Consider the following 20,486-nt stretch of genomic DNA (forward strand, 5'->3'; position numbering starts at 1 on the left):
GGCCAGACCAATATGGAAATTACATGCTATACCGAACAACCACTCAGTCCTTTCCTCGCTCGCAACACAAATAAATGACCTGGTATACAATATTTCTTCGGTCATTGTGACTCGTCTTATCAAGGATCTACACAGTTCCCTCTGAATTTTCATGTTAAAGAGCACGCGGCCTCAGTTCGTGCTTCTCATTCAGCAGCGTCAGAATTAGCCTTTCATGCAGTTAACGAAAAACACTTTTTTATTTAACGAGGCCAAAATACTTAGTCTCCAACATAATTATACGAGACTTAATTGCAGAAACCATTGAAATTAAATTACATGAGAATTCTGTTAATGTTCGCTGTCCATATCTAATCTCCGATTCATGGTCTTTTACACACATTGAGCGAAGACAATAATCCCTATTTAAGATTCATGCTCACGCATATTCCGTAATTTTCATTCCTGTGATCACAGCATATGGTCAAAAAGCGTTGTCAGATTCAGGAAGGAAAATAATTTTGGAAAATTTACGTTAAATTCTTTTTATTTGTGTTCAATTGATTTTTTAATTGTTTTCAATTTACTTTTTACTGTAATGTAATATTTTCGATTTTATAATTGTTTTCAATTGATTTTTAACTGTAATGCTATATTTTCGATTTTATAATTGTTTTCAATTGATTTTTAACTGCAATGCTATATTTTTGATTTTATAATTGTTTTAAATTTATTTTTAACTGTAATGTTATATTTTCGATTTTATAATTGTTTTCAATTTATTTTTAACTGTAATGTTACATTCGTTTTAATTTCTGGAGAGTATCATACGGAAGTGTTCAACGTATCATACTGAGGTAAACTACTCTTATTATTTTGCAAATAGTGTGTGTACGAGGAAGGAAAATTGTGTTCTGCTGCCAATTAGCTTCTTAGCTACTGATGGGGAAGGCTGGATAGGTGTGGAGGATGTCGACCAACTTTTCACCTGGACATATGCAGTATGGCCTCTGCACAAGTCATGGGTCAAAGAGCTTCTTGGGTTTGTCGTATTGCGTTACGAGGTATGTGATGTAAAGGCCCAGATTAAACCATAGTTAGGCATTCCAGTGAAGAGCGTGCCCATCAGGGACGAAGTTCTCGGTTATGTTTCCAACTGGCATGTCTTCTTAATGAGTTTCCCATATGCATGGAAATTAGTGCTGAAGTTCCTTCACTGATGGGTAAAATAAAGTCTAGCTCGGGATCCCTAGTCCTTGCCAGAATTCTTCCTCTAAAGGCAAAAAGAAGGTTCAACAATGTGGCCATCAAGAATTCTGTATACCGAATTAAAGAAATAAAATTTATCCATTATCTAGGCCACATGTTAATATGGCACAACAGTAAAAATTCCAGATTTCCACTGTTGCTTATATAACACGGGCTCTATCAACTAAAAACGGCCTCCGTAGCCGAGTGGGCAGGAGCAGGAGTGCAGTAGAACACGCTCTTTGAGTAGACCGGGGTTCAAGCCCCTGACTGCTGAATACGGTCGAGCTGCCAACCCGCACTGGACCAGCGTGGCAGATTATGGTCCATTTCCCTCAGCATGAATTATTGAGGAGGCTTCCACCCTGCAGTGGGTTGATAATGGCTGCACTTTACTTTTTTTTACTATCAACTAGGCAGATAACATAGAAGACTGAATGGAGAGGAATAATGGATTTTACTTAAAGGAAGACAGACAGTACCTGCATTGGGAAATCGTGTTTTGTGTAATGTAAGTAATCTGTGCATTGTGAATTCCAAGATTACACACGTAGTTCTTGGGAAAGAAATGTAAAATTGGGAAAGGGATATAAATGTAAAATTTTAACGGTTATGCATATTGTATAATATTACTATATACTGGACAGTAACAAATTTTTGTTATAGTTCCATTCAGTTTCATTAAAATAATGTTTGACTATAATTGGTTTTGGCAGCCTTTTTGAATTAAAACAGCTATTCACAAGTTACTGGACCCAATTAAGAATTCAAAATTTCTTTATAGACATAATTGAAATTGTCCATATTACAATGCACATAAAACTGTATATAATTAGCCAGGGAATTGTGGAGACTTCAAAATACATTTCATTTCAAATAATCCAATAGCAAATTAATAAGAATATACTGCATTTTTATTTTATTAAAATTAAAAATTGATTGAAACAATTTCTGCAGTGTACATGTCTAATAATTTGAACTAAATAATAAATCAGTATTTTTTTAATTATACTACTTAGTATGACAGTAAATTATGATCATTTCATATTAGGAAAACACAGTAATTAGTAACAGAAACAAATTAAAGCACATGGAATTTAATCATCATCATTAAGAAAAAAAAACAAAAAGCTGAATACTCACTAAGTCAACAGTATAGTACAATCTACTAATAAATTCCTGGCTCTTCTTTTGAGCATTCTGGACCTGAGACACTGCATGCTGATACATCCTATGTTTCACTTTATCAGAGAGCTGGTTCATTCTGTCTCCTACTGAAATCTTTTGGGCTTCTTCAAAATCTTTAGGAACTATACACATAAAACATGTCCAATGAATAAGTCCCATAAAATGTTAAGAAACAGTGACATTATACAGTAACGCAATACTTAATTAAAATAACATTCTAAAGTTTGAATACTAATGTTGAACTAGAGATACGTACACACATTACAGAAAACACAAAAGATACAAGGATGAATTCTGAACAGAACTGAAAAAGTCAAATTCTGCTCCTCTCAAATGTGTAAAACAACACACCCCACCAGTATTAAAGTTACCAACATAGCCTATTTAAAGGAGTGTCCAGATAGTCTACAGTACACAGATTTTGTTGCACACATACTAGAGGTGTAGGAGATTCCCAAAAAATATTCTAGAGTCCATAGCACAGCCACCAACTTGGGATGTCTACACAATACACAAAGGATTCAGTGAATCATGCTTTCTACACAGAATGCCATCCTATTTGCAAGGTGCATCATGAGATTCATTGAATTAGCAAACTTTTAGGCAATCATCAGTAGTCCACTCGTGATGTTTGAGTCAACATGAAAGCCGTAATGCTTGATCAAGTGAGGAGGAGGAAAATTTTCCATGTAACAGAATGCAGTAACTCTGCACTGCATTGCATGACATTCTTCCTCCACCCTTGCGGAGTGTGGCTGCTACTTTCACATTCTATCACATAATGTGTGACTATTTGCAATTTTTTGTAGACCTGTAGTGCAGCATTTATGTAGGAATAGCCATTACCAATACTGCAACTGACAGTGACATCTTCCTTCGTGGCACCCATGATTACATTGCTTTCAGTGTGTTAAAATCAGAGTGCATAACCATGGTTGTTGCATTTCACAATACAGTTATGGCTACTTAATACCAAATGCTTCTTGTATTAGATGTGACTTTTTTTTTTTAACAGTGCCAGCATGGTGCAATATTCAATGGTATTGTGGGTATGCAACACATTGAACAAGTTGATGATTACTTGAAGTAATCCTGCTTTCCTGGAATAACTGAAAAGGTGCATGTACATATAAATAACTTTGCTGCCACTCACCTATGGTGAGGCAATGAGAGGGGCATCCAAGCACATACTGAAATCCTGGTGTGGTCAATGGTTTCACATTTAAAAAAATAATAATAATAAAAATCTGCAATATTAGAAAAAAACAAAGAAATTTTTATATAGAAATTTTTATATCTCTGAAACCATTTTTAGATGGAAAAAAATTATTTCTTTACTTTTATTCCTTTATTACTTTCTTGAAATGACAAACAGATTTTTTGTTACGTAAACTATAAACTACTCTTAATTCAAACAATCTTGCCGGGAACAGAAAGACTCAATTATCAAGGGCATCTGCAGTCACAAAAGTGCCATCATAATAAGAAAAATAACTAAGTGGAATCTGTTACAAGTGTTGTTTGTTTGTTTATATTTTGCAATGTTCCTGTACATAAGATCCTTGATTACCTCAGAAACTTCATCCCCCACCTTTGCTTTCTGTTGACTTGTCCACTCTAGTCATATTTCAGTAATCATTCAGTTTTAATATTGTACTGTTAACATTCTTCTCATATTCTCATTTTATAACATAATATTTTCATTTAAACATTCTTTTCATATATTTTTTTTTTATTTGCATCTATGTGCATCCATATGTTTAAATAGAAATATTCATTAAGAAACAGTGACACTATACATTAATGTATAATGTCACTGTTTTAGGATTGTTTCTATTCAACAAAATTCAGCTTATCAATAATCACTGAAAAAAGGTGCTCAAGTGTCAACTGTAATGTACCTCTGCTCGATTACATGGGTTGGCGCCTCCGTAGCCAGGTGGGCAGGAGCGGCAGTGCGTAGCACACGCTTCTTGATTAGACCAGGGTTCGAGCCCATGACCACCAAATACGGAGGATGCGAAAAGTCAGGGAATGACCACCGCACATCCCCGGAGCAATGTGGCCTTAGTTGCTAATGCTCCTAAAAACCAAATAACAACAACAACGATTACATGGAAAAATAAAAAACTCCGCTTTTACTGACAAAATAATGCTTTGAAATTTACATAGTATCATTTGCAAGAAGGCAAACAAAGAGAAAAGTAAACCTTTGTTTTTCTTCCTTTTTTTTCAAAAATTAATATATATATTAAATTTTATGCCAGATCTTCTCACATTGTAAATAATAAATATTCATTTATATATATATACAGGGTGTCTCAAAAATATTGGTACAAACGTTTAGGGGAGGTAGTTAACGTCTAAAGGAATGTGAATCGCATAGGAACCCATAACCGGAAACATCACGGGAAAGTAGTAGCAGAGGCACAAGAAGCAGAAAAGACACAAGACAGTAATTAGTGACAAACGTTTATTTGACATAATATTAACAATGGAGTACGAGATGGATGCATTTCATGATGTTACAACAGTTACTCGAAGGTTCCACCACGAGATGCGATGCATGTGTGACACCAACGCAGCATGGATTGGCGGACACGGTCGAACACACCTGGAGTTTCTTTGACAGTAGCAGCAGCGCAGACGAGTCTCACCACAAGATCCATTTCCTTCTCCACAGGCGATTCATACACGATAGATTTGAGGGTCCCCCCACAGAAAGAAATCAAGGCTCGATAAATCAGGTGAGCGTGGGGGTCAGGCAACGGGGTCCACCACGGCCAATCCTTCGATGCCCAAAACGCCTGTTCAAATGGTCACGAACACACCTTCCATAATGGGCAGGCGCCCCGTCATGTTGAAACCAAATGTTGCATCTCACATTTGCTGGAACATCGTCAAATAACCCTGGTAGAACTTGTTCAAGGAAGATCTGATATTTAGTGGAGTTCATGCGGGATGGTAACAGGTATGGGCTGACTAAGCAGTCACTGACTATACCTGCCCACACATTTATTGCGAAGCGATGTTGTGCTGCATCGGGGCGCACACCGTGTGGGTTGTTGTGAGCCCACACATGAGCATTGTGTGCTGATTGAATAAGCCTTCCCGAGTGAAATAAGCCTCATCCGTGAACAAAACGTAGGCTGGAAAATTCAAGTCTTGAACACTTTCTTGGAGAAACCACTGCGCAAAAGCCACACGTGCAGGATGATCTTGGGGGGAGCAGTAACTGAACACTTTGGAGATGAAAGGAGTATAAGGAATCCTCGTGCCAGACACGCTGTACACTGCAACGAGACACTCCTAAGGCAGAGGCAACGGCACGTGTGCTGGTAGTAGGATTATTCTGGACAGCATTCAACACACTTTCTTCCATGGCAGGAGTTCGCGTCGAACGTGGTCTGCTCACACTACTCATGTTACCTCTAAATGACCCATAATCGCACAAATTTTGATGCACACACGCAAACAAATGGTGGTCCGGTACACGTCTGTCTGTCTGGGAATTCGTTGAGCAGCTCATCCATTGCCCTCTGCTAATCCATACACTAGGTGCATGTCTGCAGCTCACAGTTCATATATCAATGCATGCTCTTCGTGCAGCGACTACTGCTTGAATGAGTAAACCAGAAATTTTCCCTCTTGCGAACTGATGAACAGCGCCATGTACCGACTTACGGTGACATTTCCGGTTATGGGTTCCTATGCGATTCACATTCCTTTAGATGTTACCTACCTCCCCTAAACGTTTGTACCAATATTTTTGAGACACCCTGTATAAATAAATAAGTATTTATATAAATAAATTTACATTTTTTCACATTTAAGAGTTTTCTTTAATTCTGTAGTTTACCCAGGGTTTCAAATATATGGGAAAATTTATTTCCCAACCACCATGAATAATTAGAAGTCTTCGGTACTACCAAAAGCATGCAACTATAATGGAATTTTTCTCCATTATAATTATAGATCAACTAAAACAATGTAATGTCCTCTCACACACACATTAGAAAATAAAAAATGGAAGAGAGGTAAAACATTTAATACTGTCTTCAGTTTTCCATTTAGTACACATTATGTGTGGAACAAATCTACCATAATATCCTCATTTCCACAACTGAAATAATCCTCACCTTGCAGGTACATTCCATTAACATAGGTAGTTAATCAGTCAGAAAATTACGAAAAAAAAGAAAAAAGTTATACTTCAGAATGAAGGTAAAGGTCTATAATTGCCTTCCCTTCTTGGATGTGCTTGTGACAAAGAAGGATGTGCAAAATAAAAAATAAAAAAAAGCTTTGATTTACAGAACCCATGTGTTCAGGTTTGGTAAACAGATCACAGATTTAATTGTACATGCTCCCATACACAGAGGTGCCCACTACAGCACTCCTTGACAAAGCATGGTCCCATTATAATAATTAACAAATTATCATTTTAGAGGTTGTGACTAATTTATGAAGATACAAATATTCAGATATTTGCATTTTCAAAAATCCATTACTATTTGCTTCATTGCAGTATTGGCACTTATTGCAGTATGCCCCCCCCCCCTTACATTAAGGAACTGTCCATTTTCACTGCTTTGGTAGCTTATTAACCCAGTGCTACTGACTGCATCTTTAGGCTACTCAGAGCATTCCATATTAGATGTATCTGGTTACTGGAAAGAAATTTGTGGTTACTGGTTCAGCAATACAAAGACACCAGTTATGATATTAGGAAGAAGTGGTGTCGTATGACATTCAATGCCATAATTGCCAATTTCAATCATTTAGTTGTTGCAGATCATTTTTGGCAGCAGAGATAATCTACATCATGTGGAAGCAGAAGCAATAAAGGCATCTCATAGGTTTTACCACAGAAGATAGCTGGAGTTTTGTTTGTGAAAAAGAAGATGCTCGTGCCATGTACAGGGATTCAAATACCCCTAGTCACTTGCTAATGAAATATGTAACACTAAAATAAGGCTCCTGCTGGTGTGATGTCAAAAACGATTATCAGGTTATTCCTGGTGCTTTTTCAGATTACATGATGCAACATCATTATTCTCAGGCTCCATTACAATACCGTTATCAATGCAATTTCTACGAGTATTGCTGTTTTCCACTGATGAAGAATTGGGGTTTCTGAAAGCTTCACATGACTTTGTGTTAGTTTACATTTTTATAATCTTAATTTTACCATGTTTTGCAGTTTTTATATTTTACATAGTATTTTAAACTTAGTTTAAATTTTTTTTAAAAAAGTTGTAAAAAATTTGTTTTGCTTTGTACACAAAACAAAATTTATGCAGAGCATCAGTTTTCTCATTACTATGAATTTAAACTAGTATATCATACATTTGGACATGTTTAAAGAATTATGATGTCATAAACAACATATCTTGAATGACTTACTTTCATCTTGTGTAGGTGGAAGGTAATGGTTTACATAATCTTCTGTAGTTGAGAGAGCACCATTAACTGTAGATGATGCAACTTGAACAGGTGCTGAAACGAAATCTGTAGCTTTTTGAAGCCCATAATCTGTGAGTGCTTTCACCTAAATAAAGTTAATATTAGATGTACTGACTGTTTTCTATTATTCAGTTTATTTCTAAGGCATATTAATCTATTTAATGTAAGTTCATTTAAAACTGGAAAGTATGAAGACTTACACACACACACACACACACACACACACACACACACACACACACACACACACACACACACACACACACACACACACACACACACACACACACAAAATATCAGCTATGTCAAAAAGAGTGCATAGTATAGAGGAGATATTACTATATAAACTTGTTAAAGCATATGGCTCTAGTATATTTATATAACTATTATATTATAACTTCATGGAAGCATCAGAAGGCATAACTTGTATTGAATTATTATTTCAATGACACTGAAGCTTGTTGCTCATATCCATATAGTGTGTGTTTTATCTGTAGAAGTGTGTACATTCAGTGAAACTGCATGTTGTGCAGGATGAAAAACCTGGAATAACACATGGGAGGTACCTAACTCATTCAGCCTACAATGCACTTAACTACAGCCCCAAATGAAGAGGACTTCAGAAATTACTCCAATCAATTGGAATAGAACCGAGGCCTCTCCAAATGAGTGGTGAATGGCAAAATTGTTCCAAATATGATATATGGATAGAATTAATGTAAAGAAAACATAAATTGTAAATATTGCTGCCAATAATAACAATAATTATAAAAGTGCTTTAGGAGTTTCTTCCAAGGTCACATGGTTTTATTTACCAATAATTTATGTTTAATCTACACACATACCAAAGAAGACAAATTTCACTGTCCAAAACAGAAATATACTAAGTTGAAACTGCAGGTCTCCCCCACCCACTCCCTATCCCACAAGACTGCTATTTTAATGAAGCAAATTGCTATATATTTACTATATAACATATAGTTATATAGTAAATATATACAAATTGCTATACAGTGGTACCTCGGGTCACGAACTTAATTCGTTCTTTGACTCCACGAACCGAAACAATTTTTCCCATTGGAATTAATGCAAATCCAATTAATCCGTTCGCCCACCCCAGAAACATTGTTTTTTGACTTTTTTATGGATTTAGGTGTGGCAAAAATATATAATATAAAATATACAGTATAACTTTACCTTTGTGGTTGATAGTTGCTGGCACAGGTAGATGGTAGAGGAGGAGGAGGAAGACTACTCCTTTGAAGGAGAGTCCCATTCCATAATAACGTCGGGCATTTCTGGTGTTCTTTCTCTTGTTTTTATCCTGAGAAGTGGTTCGATTGCTGGCTCGGTGGCTGGTGTTTTCACAAGATAACGATCCAGAGACATTTGTCTTTTCCTTTGTTGGATAATTTTCCGAAAATGGGACATCACATTGTCATTTAAAATGTCCACTGTTCTGCTGGTCACAGTTTTGTTAGGGTGATGCTTCTCAATGAAAACCTGCACTTCACTCCGCTTGCTACAAATTTCTTTGATCTCAGCACTTTAAACATGTACCACCTCTTCCTCCTCTCCTGAGTGCTCCTCCTGCATAACTTTCATCTGTTCACGTTGCAACTCAACAAGTTCTTCAGTGTTGAGTTCTTGTCTGTGGTTCTCCACCAGCTCCACCACATCCTCCTCATTGACCTCCAAGCCCAAACTCTTGCCAATGGTCACAATCTCGTTTACTAGAATTACATCTGTCTCCTCGAAGTCTCTATCAGGCACACAACCTGGCCAAAGTCTCCTCTAGGCAGATTGAAACGTGCAGTTAAAGACATTGTTCCATGCCCTGTCAATGAGGCTTATGCAGTGGAGGATATGGAAGTGATCCTTCTAAAAATCACGCAGGGTCAAATCCGTGTTGTTGGTCACCTGGAAACACCTGGAAAAAAGAGCCTTTGTATATAACTTCTTGAAGTTGGAAATTACTTGCTGGTCCATGGGCTGGATGAGAGGAGTGGTGTTAGGAGGCAGAAATCTGACTTTTATGAAGTTGTATTCAACATCAAGGTCTTCTTCTATACTTGGAGGATGGGCAGGAGCGTTGTCCATAACCAGCAGACACTTAAGGGGCAAATTATTTTCCTCAAGGTATTTCTTGACAGTTGGCGTAAAAACTTCAGTCAACCACTCCATAAAAAGTAATCTTATTACCCAAGCCTTGCTATCCGCTCTCCACAATACCAGAAGTTTACCCTTTAGCACTTTATTGCATTTAAAAGAGTGCGGATTTTCAGAGTGGTAAACTAAAAGAGGCTTAATCTTACAATCCCAACTTGCATTAGCGCACAGTAAAAGTGTAAGCCTGTCCTTCATTGGTTTGTGGCCAGGCAGTGACTTTTCCTCTTGGGTTATTAGGTCATTTTTGAATGGGAAATGGGAAAATAACCCATTTTTGGGTTATTTTCCAAAAAAAAGTCCCGTTTAATCGCAATTAAAAAACAGTGCGTAGCACTGCTGCTCCTTCCCACCTGGCTACGGAGGTGCCTCATGTTGTCTTCTTGTGATAATCAAATTTCATTAATAATAAATACATAATTTAGTATAAATATGTGGCAAATGATCCAAGGACATGAGCTTATACAGCATCAGACAATAAAAAACTCCCATATCATCTGTCCATTTCCTCTAATAATTTAATTCTTACTAAAATATATTTGCACTTTCCACCTCCACAACGCCAGGTGGAAATTTCAATCCATCAATGTCTAGTTGAAAACAAATTTTAACACATATATATTACAACCATCTCTTTCAATTTATGTCTCTTTACATGTGTCATCTGAACAAGAATTAGAATACACATCCATATTTAATTTACTCAGCCCATTTAAACCGGCCTTAAACACTTCAATGAGGTCTCCTTGCAGGTGCCTAGTTTCCATATTCTGCAATTTACAGAACTAGTCTTTCACAGTAAGATCTATATCATTGACTAATCTTATTCTTCTCTGAACCCATTCCAAAAAATCCATATGCTTCTCAAAACAAAGCTTCCATATCTGTATGCATGTAGTACTCAAGGTGCATCTTAACCATTGCCTTATACATCAGGATAATCACCATCTTGTCCATACTGGCAAAATTCCTGTATATCACTGAATAAAACCCCACGAGCTGTCCTAGAAGCCAGTCTGCACTGCTCAGAAAACTTGACGTCAAACTGAACAATTACCCCCAAGTGTTTACTTTCTCCACTACCTTGAGTGTGGTAAACTAATTGGTATGCTATTTTGGAATTACTGCTTTCCATATATAATATTTCCCATTTTTCAATATTAAACCTCAACTGCCACTTCTCAGCCAACCTGGGCAATTTTTCTAGGTCTTGTTGTAGCATCAAAAGTTTTGCTGAAATCAAAATATTTAAATAGTAACATTATTTTTTCTATCCAATCCCTTTGTCCAATTACTATGTCATAGTAGCCTATCAGATTGGTCAGACAAGATCTTCACTTAACAAATCTGACTGCCATATAACTGCATTCCTGTCAAGCTGATCCTGCATTACTTCTTTAAACACCAGATCCATTATTTTCCCTGGAACAGAAGTCAAACTGACAGGTCTATAATTATTCACATCTTCCTTTGATCCCCTTCATGAACAGGAGACATTTCAGCACTTTCAATACACAGGAACCTCCCATGAACCCTAGGATGCTCGCACTCTTTGATTTGTGGGAAGTCTGTATCCTTATGACACAAGGTTTACTTAACTCTTTTCCTGCTCCTTTTAACATAATTGGATAGATTCTATCAGTCCCAGATGCCTTATTTTCTTTTAGTCTCAATAACTTCTTTTCCACCAGTTATAAAATCATTAAGTTCCCAGTCAAAAGTTCATATAATTCTGATATGCCAGTCCTAAAACATAATCAGTCATATGAAGTGCAGGGCCCTATTTAGGGTGATTTTGCAGGATTTCCTAGTGTGGACATATTTGATTTTATTATTATTATTGAAAATGTGTGCAATTTGTGTCCATATATTTTTATACAATGTGCATAACAAAAGAACTATTTTGCAACAGACTGCTAGTGCTAAAACACACATAGGTCTATACATAGTCATGGTTCTTGTCTTCTTGCACAGATGAGCATTTAGTTTATAACTATTGAGTTTATATTTATACTTAAAGCCTAATCTTTCTTGCTATTCTCTCTGCAAAGTCATTATTTTGCCAAGGGTTCTAGGGTCTTTGCTAAACCACATTCAATGGTATGCACAGAACAAGTAGAAGAATTTGGCACCTAAAGCTATTTCTCAAATGGTCCACAAACTCAATGGCAAATAAGTCTTAAAAAAAAAAAAAAAACAGGCACAGGGCCCTTCCACTGCATGGGGTCCAATTGACTGAACTAGCCTAAGGGCAACTCTGCCCTAAACACTTCTTCATGCATGAATATACATGCAAAATATTTATTATTTGTCAGAAACCAGAAAGGGATCAATAATTGTTATACCATTCATTTATCTAGAGATCCACATTGTTCAATCCTTTCTTTCTTATACTAATAAGGAAAGAACACTTTGCTGCTTTTCTTCACAGTCCTAGCCAAAGAAAAGCAGCAAAGAACCTAGAACTAGCACATAATTTCACAAAAATTAGGGGGACAGCCACTGACTACTTAAAATAATTATTTCTCAAATATAAATAATTCTGATCACTGGACTCACTGCTTAAGATAAATTATATCACACTGAAATATCACTGTGATAAATCGGTAAACTAAAGACAATTAACTATATAGTATCAGTGTAAATACACCATAGTTAACCCATAAACTTGAGCTATGTAGGTAGTGTAGAGGGCATCGTTTTAATTGTATCTCATATTGTAGTTGCCTTCACAACGAGATAACTGCTATAGAATTACTTCAAATAAATAACGCTTCTCTAGTAGAGAAGACTACTGTTATTTATTTTCAGCGGTAACACCACCCAGACGATCGTTTCAAAGCTATTGGGCTTCATCATCAGTGGGCGGGCAGGTACCTGGGTAATACAACAAGCCATCACAGTTGCGAAGTTATACCCACAATATGAGAGATGCCAAAAGGGTGTGGTAGTAAGTATTTTGAAAAAAGTAAGTAATTTGCCCGCCCACTGATGATGAAGCCCAATAGCTTCGAAATGATCGTCTGGGTGGTGGTACCGCTGAAAATAAATAACAGTAGTCTTCTCTACTAGAGAAGCATTATTTATTTGAAGTAATTCAATAGCAGCTATCTCGTTGTGAAGGCAACCACAATATGAGATACAATTAAAACGATGCCCTCTACGCTACATACGTAGCTCAAGTTTATGGGTTAATTATGGTGTATTTACACCGATACTATATAGTTAATTACCAAAACCCATAAGGATTATGCCTAGTGCATTTCATTTTCAAAATACTTACTAAAGACAATGAATGAAGAATGGGAAGGGGACTTAATGGCACAACTATAATTTCAAGATTTTTCCTTGAAGTTAAACGGATTCAAATAAGAAGACAGGCAGTCATGCAACCGAATTTGCGAGTGAAAAATTTTAATTGCCTCTTTCTATTTTTTTTTATTTTATTTATAAATACATTTTTTTTTACTTTCTTAATTCCTAAAGTTATTCCACCTCTGATCTAGTAGTTTACACAAAGGGGAAAGAGTTCTCCCACTTTCCTTTTTCTGTTCCCTTTCACCTTCTTCCTCCCTTCCTCACTACCAATAGAATAATGCAATGAAATAACCCATGAAAATAAATTTAAACTGGAACTTCACTGCTTGCCCTTTGAATATGGTATTTCAAAAAGCAGTTTTCACACTTTGGGTCAGCTTACAACTTCAAACTGGCCTGCCATTTCATTAGGATGGTGTTACTGGATATGCAAGTTCAGAAGATTGATATTCTAGATATTTAGTTGAAGACTCCACTTGTTAAAGGTTTTAATTCATATTGATGGGAAAAGTTTCAGGGGTTCTCAGTTTATTATGGATATTTGTCTTTTATGCAATTATAGTTGCAGGTTTGTTATGTTTCAATCTAAGTTTATTTATTTCTTATTTTTTAATTTGGTGATTTTGGTTAGATGCTTTACCTTTTCTGTAAAATATGTTTGATGATATTTATTTGCTTAATTTGCAGTTTAAAATTTTTTTGGCATTGTACAATTTAGTTTATTATAATAAAGGTCTATAATGCAAATATCCTAATGTCAATTGCATTTGTTCTAGTTTACATACATGTTAGTCTCAAAAAAGAAGCATTTTTCTCGCTATCATATCATATTTCAAGATTCTTCATGAGAAATTAGAACAGAACTAGGAGGGAAAAAACCTGATCTTCCTGACAAAACTGGGAGCCAACAGATCTTTAAGGCTGCTTTGAAACACTATTTTTGCATATGACCCATAGAGATTATTCCTGATAATTTTCATACCTTCAGAGTTGCTCCTGCATTGTACATGATCAACTGCATGCACATCAATAGAATACAAATAGCTTGCAACCTGAAATGACGCAATTAACTCCCAAATAAAAAAGTTTAAATTTGATTATCAGAGCACACTGGCATAATCTATGAGATAAGATTGTGGGGGGGGGGTGAAGAATAAACCCACTGACAATATTTACCCAGGAGAGACGGTACGATAACTGAAAGGCAGATCAACAGATCATGCAACAAACATCAGAACAACCAAACTTGACAAATCAACAGGATGAAAATTTCGTAGAGTACAAAATGTAAAATTAACCCTAATTGAACAAGAACTGCAAATGTGCGCCCACAATGGAACCACAGAAACTGGTTACAGTCCCAGAAAAATAACAGTGACAGAAGAATACCTATTAACCCGATCTTAAAGTCATTATTCTCATACCAATAATCACTGCAAACATATATCACAGAGTTTCACATTTAAATCATGAAATGTCTGCTGCTAGTTGTATGCATCTAACTGGTTTAAAAAAAAAACAACAGAATTATAGACATCAATCCAGAGGAAAAGTTGGTTCAGTGACCTTGAAGTTAAACAATTAAACGAAGCTTGCTGATTTAAGTACATGTCTGAAACAGTTTGAAAGAAAGAGGTGGAATTATAGAGCAGTTCCCATGGAAACATTTACAGAAAAAGATTACACCAGAAATTATCATGTTTCTGCTGCAGACTCTCTCAAACAGAGGTCATGTATGAACTTTATAGCTACAGTTGTTTTTCAAATTAAGTTTGGGAGAAACCTCACCATATTTAGGATGCAAAATGCAATATTTCTATTGGTAGGAAAAGTTAACCAAGTTATTTAGAATTCTTTGGAAAGAGTTCTGGAATCAGTATTTAAGGAACGATTAATAGTGATTAATTGTGCAGTACAAAGGTTTATCAGAAAGAAAAGAGGTGTGCAATTTAATTTAAATTATATTAAATTAAGATTAAAATAGTTCATATACTACAAGCGATTTTAAACTTACACCAAACCATGAAATGGTGTGAAAAATAGCTCCCAAATTTTCTAGATAGTAGAAATAAATTTTAAAAACATGACAATGTGGTTTCAACTATCAATGATACAAAAATGTCATGAGAGGAAATCATAAAATGACTATAAGTCTGTGAGCTCCTATAAATTTAATTAATTTCATTTTAACTACGTGATTCTATTTTTACATCTCAATTTTGGTTCAAAAGAGAAAAGATATCCCATTATTTCAAAAAAGTAATGGAAATTTTTTAAGTAATCAGAAAATATGGGGGGGGGAACCTTCTAACATTCTTAAAGATTTATTATCATGCAGTCTTCAAAAGTTGGTACATACGAAACTGACAATCAAAAGACAATGCTGCAGTAGTTTGCTTTTTTGAGCACACATCTCAGTTCTCTTTTTGAAGACGTCTCATTTTAAGAACAGATGATATCAGATAAAAATGGATTTGTGCCAGGGTAAATTTCTAGCAGATTAATGAAAGCTTCAAAATTTCACTGATAAAACTATAACCTTTTCATAAAACTATAACCTTTTCATAAAACTCTTACCTTTTCAGTGCTATAAGTCTTCACTTCTTCATATTTTTGAAAACCCGTTTGAACAGTATCAGAACACAGTTTTTTGGTTTCATCCAGAATCTAGAAAGAATTTTTTTGTTATCATTAAATTATAACAGAAATTATTTTATTTAAAATAGAACAGAATGATCATGAATTTTTTTTATAAGACTGCTCAATTACATCACTCTGTTATTTTCTGATCTAAACATTTGTCAAAGATTTATTTGGGAAACCCTTCCCAAAACAGAATTAATAATTCTTCACCTTTTAGATCTCTCTTTTATTATACCATTTCATTCCAACTCTTAAGTTTTTTTTTTAAGACTTATTTTATTTTGTTAAATAAAAGAGAAGATAGGATTAAGTGTCGAACAACAATGGGGCCACATTCCGTAAGATGATCCAAAACGTATATTTTTTAATTTTTTAAAATAAATATTAAGTTAATTAAGCTTTTTAATTATACTTTCCTATGCTATTTACAGAATTTATATATTTGAGTAATCACTTGACACACACACACACCTATATATTTATTAAGCCATACATTATATGCTAATGATAATCTTACCTCTTGTGGTTGCTTAGTAATAATTGGGGCTTTTTCTTCCAATTTGTCTAGGCCTTTGCATGCTAACTCATCAATAACTGAAACTGTGAATGGATGAATAAATTAAAAATAAGAAATAAAAAAAAAATATGATAAATACAGTATCTAAAAACATAAATATTTAAAAACACAAGAAGAACCTGTATAAGTATATTAATAAAATAACCACATAACTGCCCATGCTTATACAGAATTACACTTAATCCTGGGGAATGTCATGAACATTGTGCCACAGATATAAATATTTTTGCACCCTGTCCCCCTCTTCTCTGCCAAATACGGAGGATGCGGAAAAGTCAGGAAATGACCACCGCATATCCCGGGAGCAATATGACCTTAGTTGCTAATGCTCCTAAAAAAAAAAACAAAAAAAAAAAAAAAAAACCAACCCTCTTCTCTGTCAAATTTTCTACTGCCCTAAAATTCATAGTATAGCACACAGTAATTAAAATTATACATCAATTATATTATATATATGTAGGGTTGAATTAATAAGTCAGTTAAGTGTGAAGATGGAAGTGTAAATTACACAAAATGCCAAAAGCTAATAGGAAGAGGATAGCAGAAATATGAGAAATTGTAGGTATGAAAAAGAAAGAAAGAATGTGAATATTCTATATGTTATAATGAATTAAGTAAAATTATAGGCTGAATTGCTGAATTGCAATTAGAGAGGAGTGACCTGTAAAGTAAAAATGAGGGTTAGGTCACTCCTCTCTAATTGGCTTTACAATTCAGCCTATAATTTTACTTATGAATTATAACATATAGGATATTCACATTCTTTCTTTCTTTTCCACACCTAAAATTTCTTGTATTTCTGCTATCCTCTTCCTATTAGCTTTTGACATTTTGTGTAATTTACACTTCCATCTTCACACTTAACTGACTTATTAATTCAATCCTACACATATAAACTTTTGCATCCTTTGCTGCTGCTTTGCATACTCAGGTGCATTTGTCATACCTTATTTATTTTTATCTTTCGACTACTACTTCACATTTTAACCCATTATTATACTTTGTCTTTCATATATATATTTATATATATAATAAACAATGGACAAGTATTGGAAAGAAAAAAGAAAGTGAAATTTTAGGTATTATGGACCAGGGATGCTGCTTAGGCAAATGAACCCCGTGAACATAATGTATCAATAGTGATATATTGAAAGAGTGTAGGAGAAAACTGATATTACTGAATTTATGGCCGACCGGGCTAGCCGAGTGGGTAAAGTACCTGCCCGGCAACCCAAAGGTCGCGGGTTCGATTCCCGCCTCGGGCTTGGATCATAGTACTGCAAAAACCTTGGGAGGTGCAATATGGCCACAGAAGCCGATGCGCCAACAACTACCAAATCAAAAAAAAAAAAAAAAAAACTGAATTTATGGTACATACGAGAAGTTAAAAAGAGATGGAGTAACACTACTATAAGAACAAGCAGAAAAGGAAATGAGGTAAAATAATATAAAATAAAGTGAAATAAGATAACACATTGCCGTATTACTCACAATTTCAGTGTCTTCATCAGAGGTCATCTGCCGAAATTATAAGAAAGAGGGCAATATGTACGCCTCTGTTTACGAACATGTGCTGTGAAATAGGTTTGAATTTGGCGGGAGGTGGGGAAATCGGGCAGAATAAAATATGCCAATGATTATTCATGGAGCATACTGACCATGGATGACCTTACAGAGGCAAGAAAAGAACAGAAAAATTGAAGTAATGATGAAAAAAATGGACTGTAGGAATGAGCAAGAAGGGAACTTACTGTTACCTTGTAAGACTGAAAATAGCCAATGTAGCATAGTACGCTTGTATTTATGTATGGTGTACTAGCAGTTCCTAGTGTTAGAAAACGGCAGCAAAAAAAAAATAATATATATATATATATATTTTTTTTAAAGGTATTATGTATGTAAACTAGATGGATGCATAAGTATAAATAGATGATGAATGCAATTAAATACATGATACACACGCTGCCCAGGATAGTTAAGAATTATCATAGCTTACAAAGTAGCAGTGAACAGCAGCTAAAACTTTGTTAAGGCAAAGAATAGGTTGGGTAAAGGAAGAAGGTAGCATCCCGATGTTGCATTCGTAAAACTAATCACTAACAGGAAATAAGACGTAAGGCCAAGGAAATCAGAAAGATAAATGAAGTAGAGGTAAATAGGGCTTGGGTAGTTCGGGGTTGCAAATCATGTTCCTGTAGTTAGTATCCCATGTATTTAAGGTCAGTTGTGTGGGTAAGAAAATAAAGTAATGCAGAATTAAATTATTAAAATATACAGGGTTAATACACTGTATTGGCCAATTGGTGGGTACAAGTTTTCTAATATGTAAGATACCATAAAGATCAAGTTTATTGTATATGCACTATGTATATACCTGGTAGTTAAGGGGAATATCTTCAATTCTGGCTGATTATGTTATTTATATTTATATGGGTGGCAATTATATTCTTATATTTCATAATATTGAGGGCTCTGCTAAAGTGGTAGTAGAGATATGCTGGAGGAAAATGGTCATTGATCAGCTTTTTATACAACATTCTGATGTTACTGATAGTTATGTCCATACTGCTACAGATATTTGCTATCCTAATGCATTGCACTGGGATAACGTTGGCATGTACTCCTTTAGATATGATGGATTGCCACTGTATGAGATTGACAACATTAAAATTAAATATAAATAACATAATCAGCCAAAATTGAAGATATCCCCCACTTAACTACTATAATTGAAGATATTCCCCTTAACTACCAGGTATGTTACCTAGTGCATATACAGTACACTTGGTCTCTGTAGCATATGCTCCATGGTCAGTATGCTTCATGAATAATCATTGGCATACCTTATTCGGCCCGATTTTTTCCCCGCTAAATTCAAACCTATTTCACAGCATGTGTTCGGAAACAGAGGTCTACATATTGCCCTCTTTCTCATAATTTTTGCGGATGACCTCTGACAAAGACAGTGAAATTGTGAGTAATACGGCAATGTGTTATCTTATATATCATTTTATTTTATATTTTATATTATTTTAACTCATTTCCTTTTCTGCTTGTTCTTTATAGTGGTGTTACCTCATCTCTTTTTAACTTCTTGTGTGTACCGTATATTCAATAATATCAGCTTTCTCTCACACTCTTTTAATATATCACTATATATATATAATTTAAGGCGCCTCCGTAGCCAGGTGGGAAGGAGCAGCAGCAGTGCGTAGCACACGCTTCTTGATTAAACCGGGGTTCAAGCCCATCACCACCAAATACGGAGGATGCGGAAAGGTCAGGGAATGACCACCGCATATCCCGGAGCAATATGGCCTTAGTTGCTAATGTTCCTAAAAAAAACAACCAAATAACAAATAAATATATAATTTAATATTAATATATAATATTAAATTATATTAAATTTATTATTAATTTATAATATATAATTTAATATTAAATATATTATTATCTTAGATACTTAAGAACAAGTTGACTTGTTCTTAAGTATCTAAGATGAGTCTAAGTATAAGTCGATCCCCTAGTTTTGGGGCTCGGGAAATCAGAAAATGTACTGACCCATGTATGTACCAATATTAAAAAAAATGTATTTTCAGGGTACAGCATCATCGAATGGAATATATTAGAATATATCTGTGAGATTAACTATAATCTCACAGAGAATACAACTATATGTAGCCATTGCAAGATTAATTTCAATTTAAGTCAGATTCATATGACACTTGTTTTTGATTTATTTCAGCCATTCTTGCACTTTTTATGAAAGAATTAATGTGATTACTTTTTCTCTGCCTGCAGAAACCTGACATACCCCATAAATAAAATACAACCCTGTGCTTGTTGATTTTTAAAATATACAAAATTTCTTGAATTTTACTTGAGTATCTATGATACAGAT

General features: G+C 35.0%; 1 protein-coding gene across 1 annotated transcript in view; it reads right to left on the reverse strand.

Annotated features, from left to right (window-relative positions):
- LOC150083387 (perilipin-2-like) overlaps nt 1–20,486 on the reverse strand; it is an 82,547-nt gene that overhangs the window by 27,063 nt on the left and 34,998 nt on the right. Inside the window, exons 3-6 of the mRNA XM_090378008.1 lie at nt 16,526–16,608; nt 15,943–16,032; nt 7,822–7,966; nt 2,371–2,537 (exon numbers count right to left, since the gene is read on the reverse strand). Coding sequence (XP_090234134.1) covers nt 2,371–2,537; nt 7,822–7,966; nt 15,943–16,032; nt 16,526–16,608 — 485 coding nt within the window. The remainder of the gene's footprint in view (nt 1–2,370; nt 2,538–7,821; nt 7,967–15,942; nt 16,033–16,525; nt 16,609–20,486) is intronic.

Source organism: Mastigoproctus giganteus, chromosome 7, assembly GCF_048544385.1.
Source record: "Mastigoproctus giganteus isolate SK-2022 chromosome 7, ASM4854438v1, whole genome shotgun sequence".
Lineage (NCBI taxonomy): Eukaryota > Metazoa > Arthropoda > Arachnida > Uropygi > Thelyphonidae > Mastigoproctus > Mastigoproctus giganteus.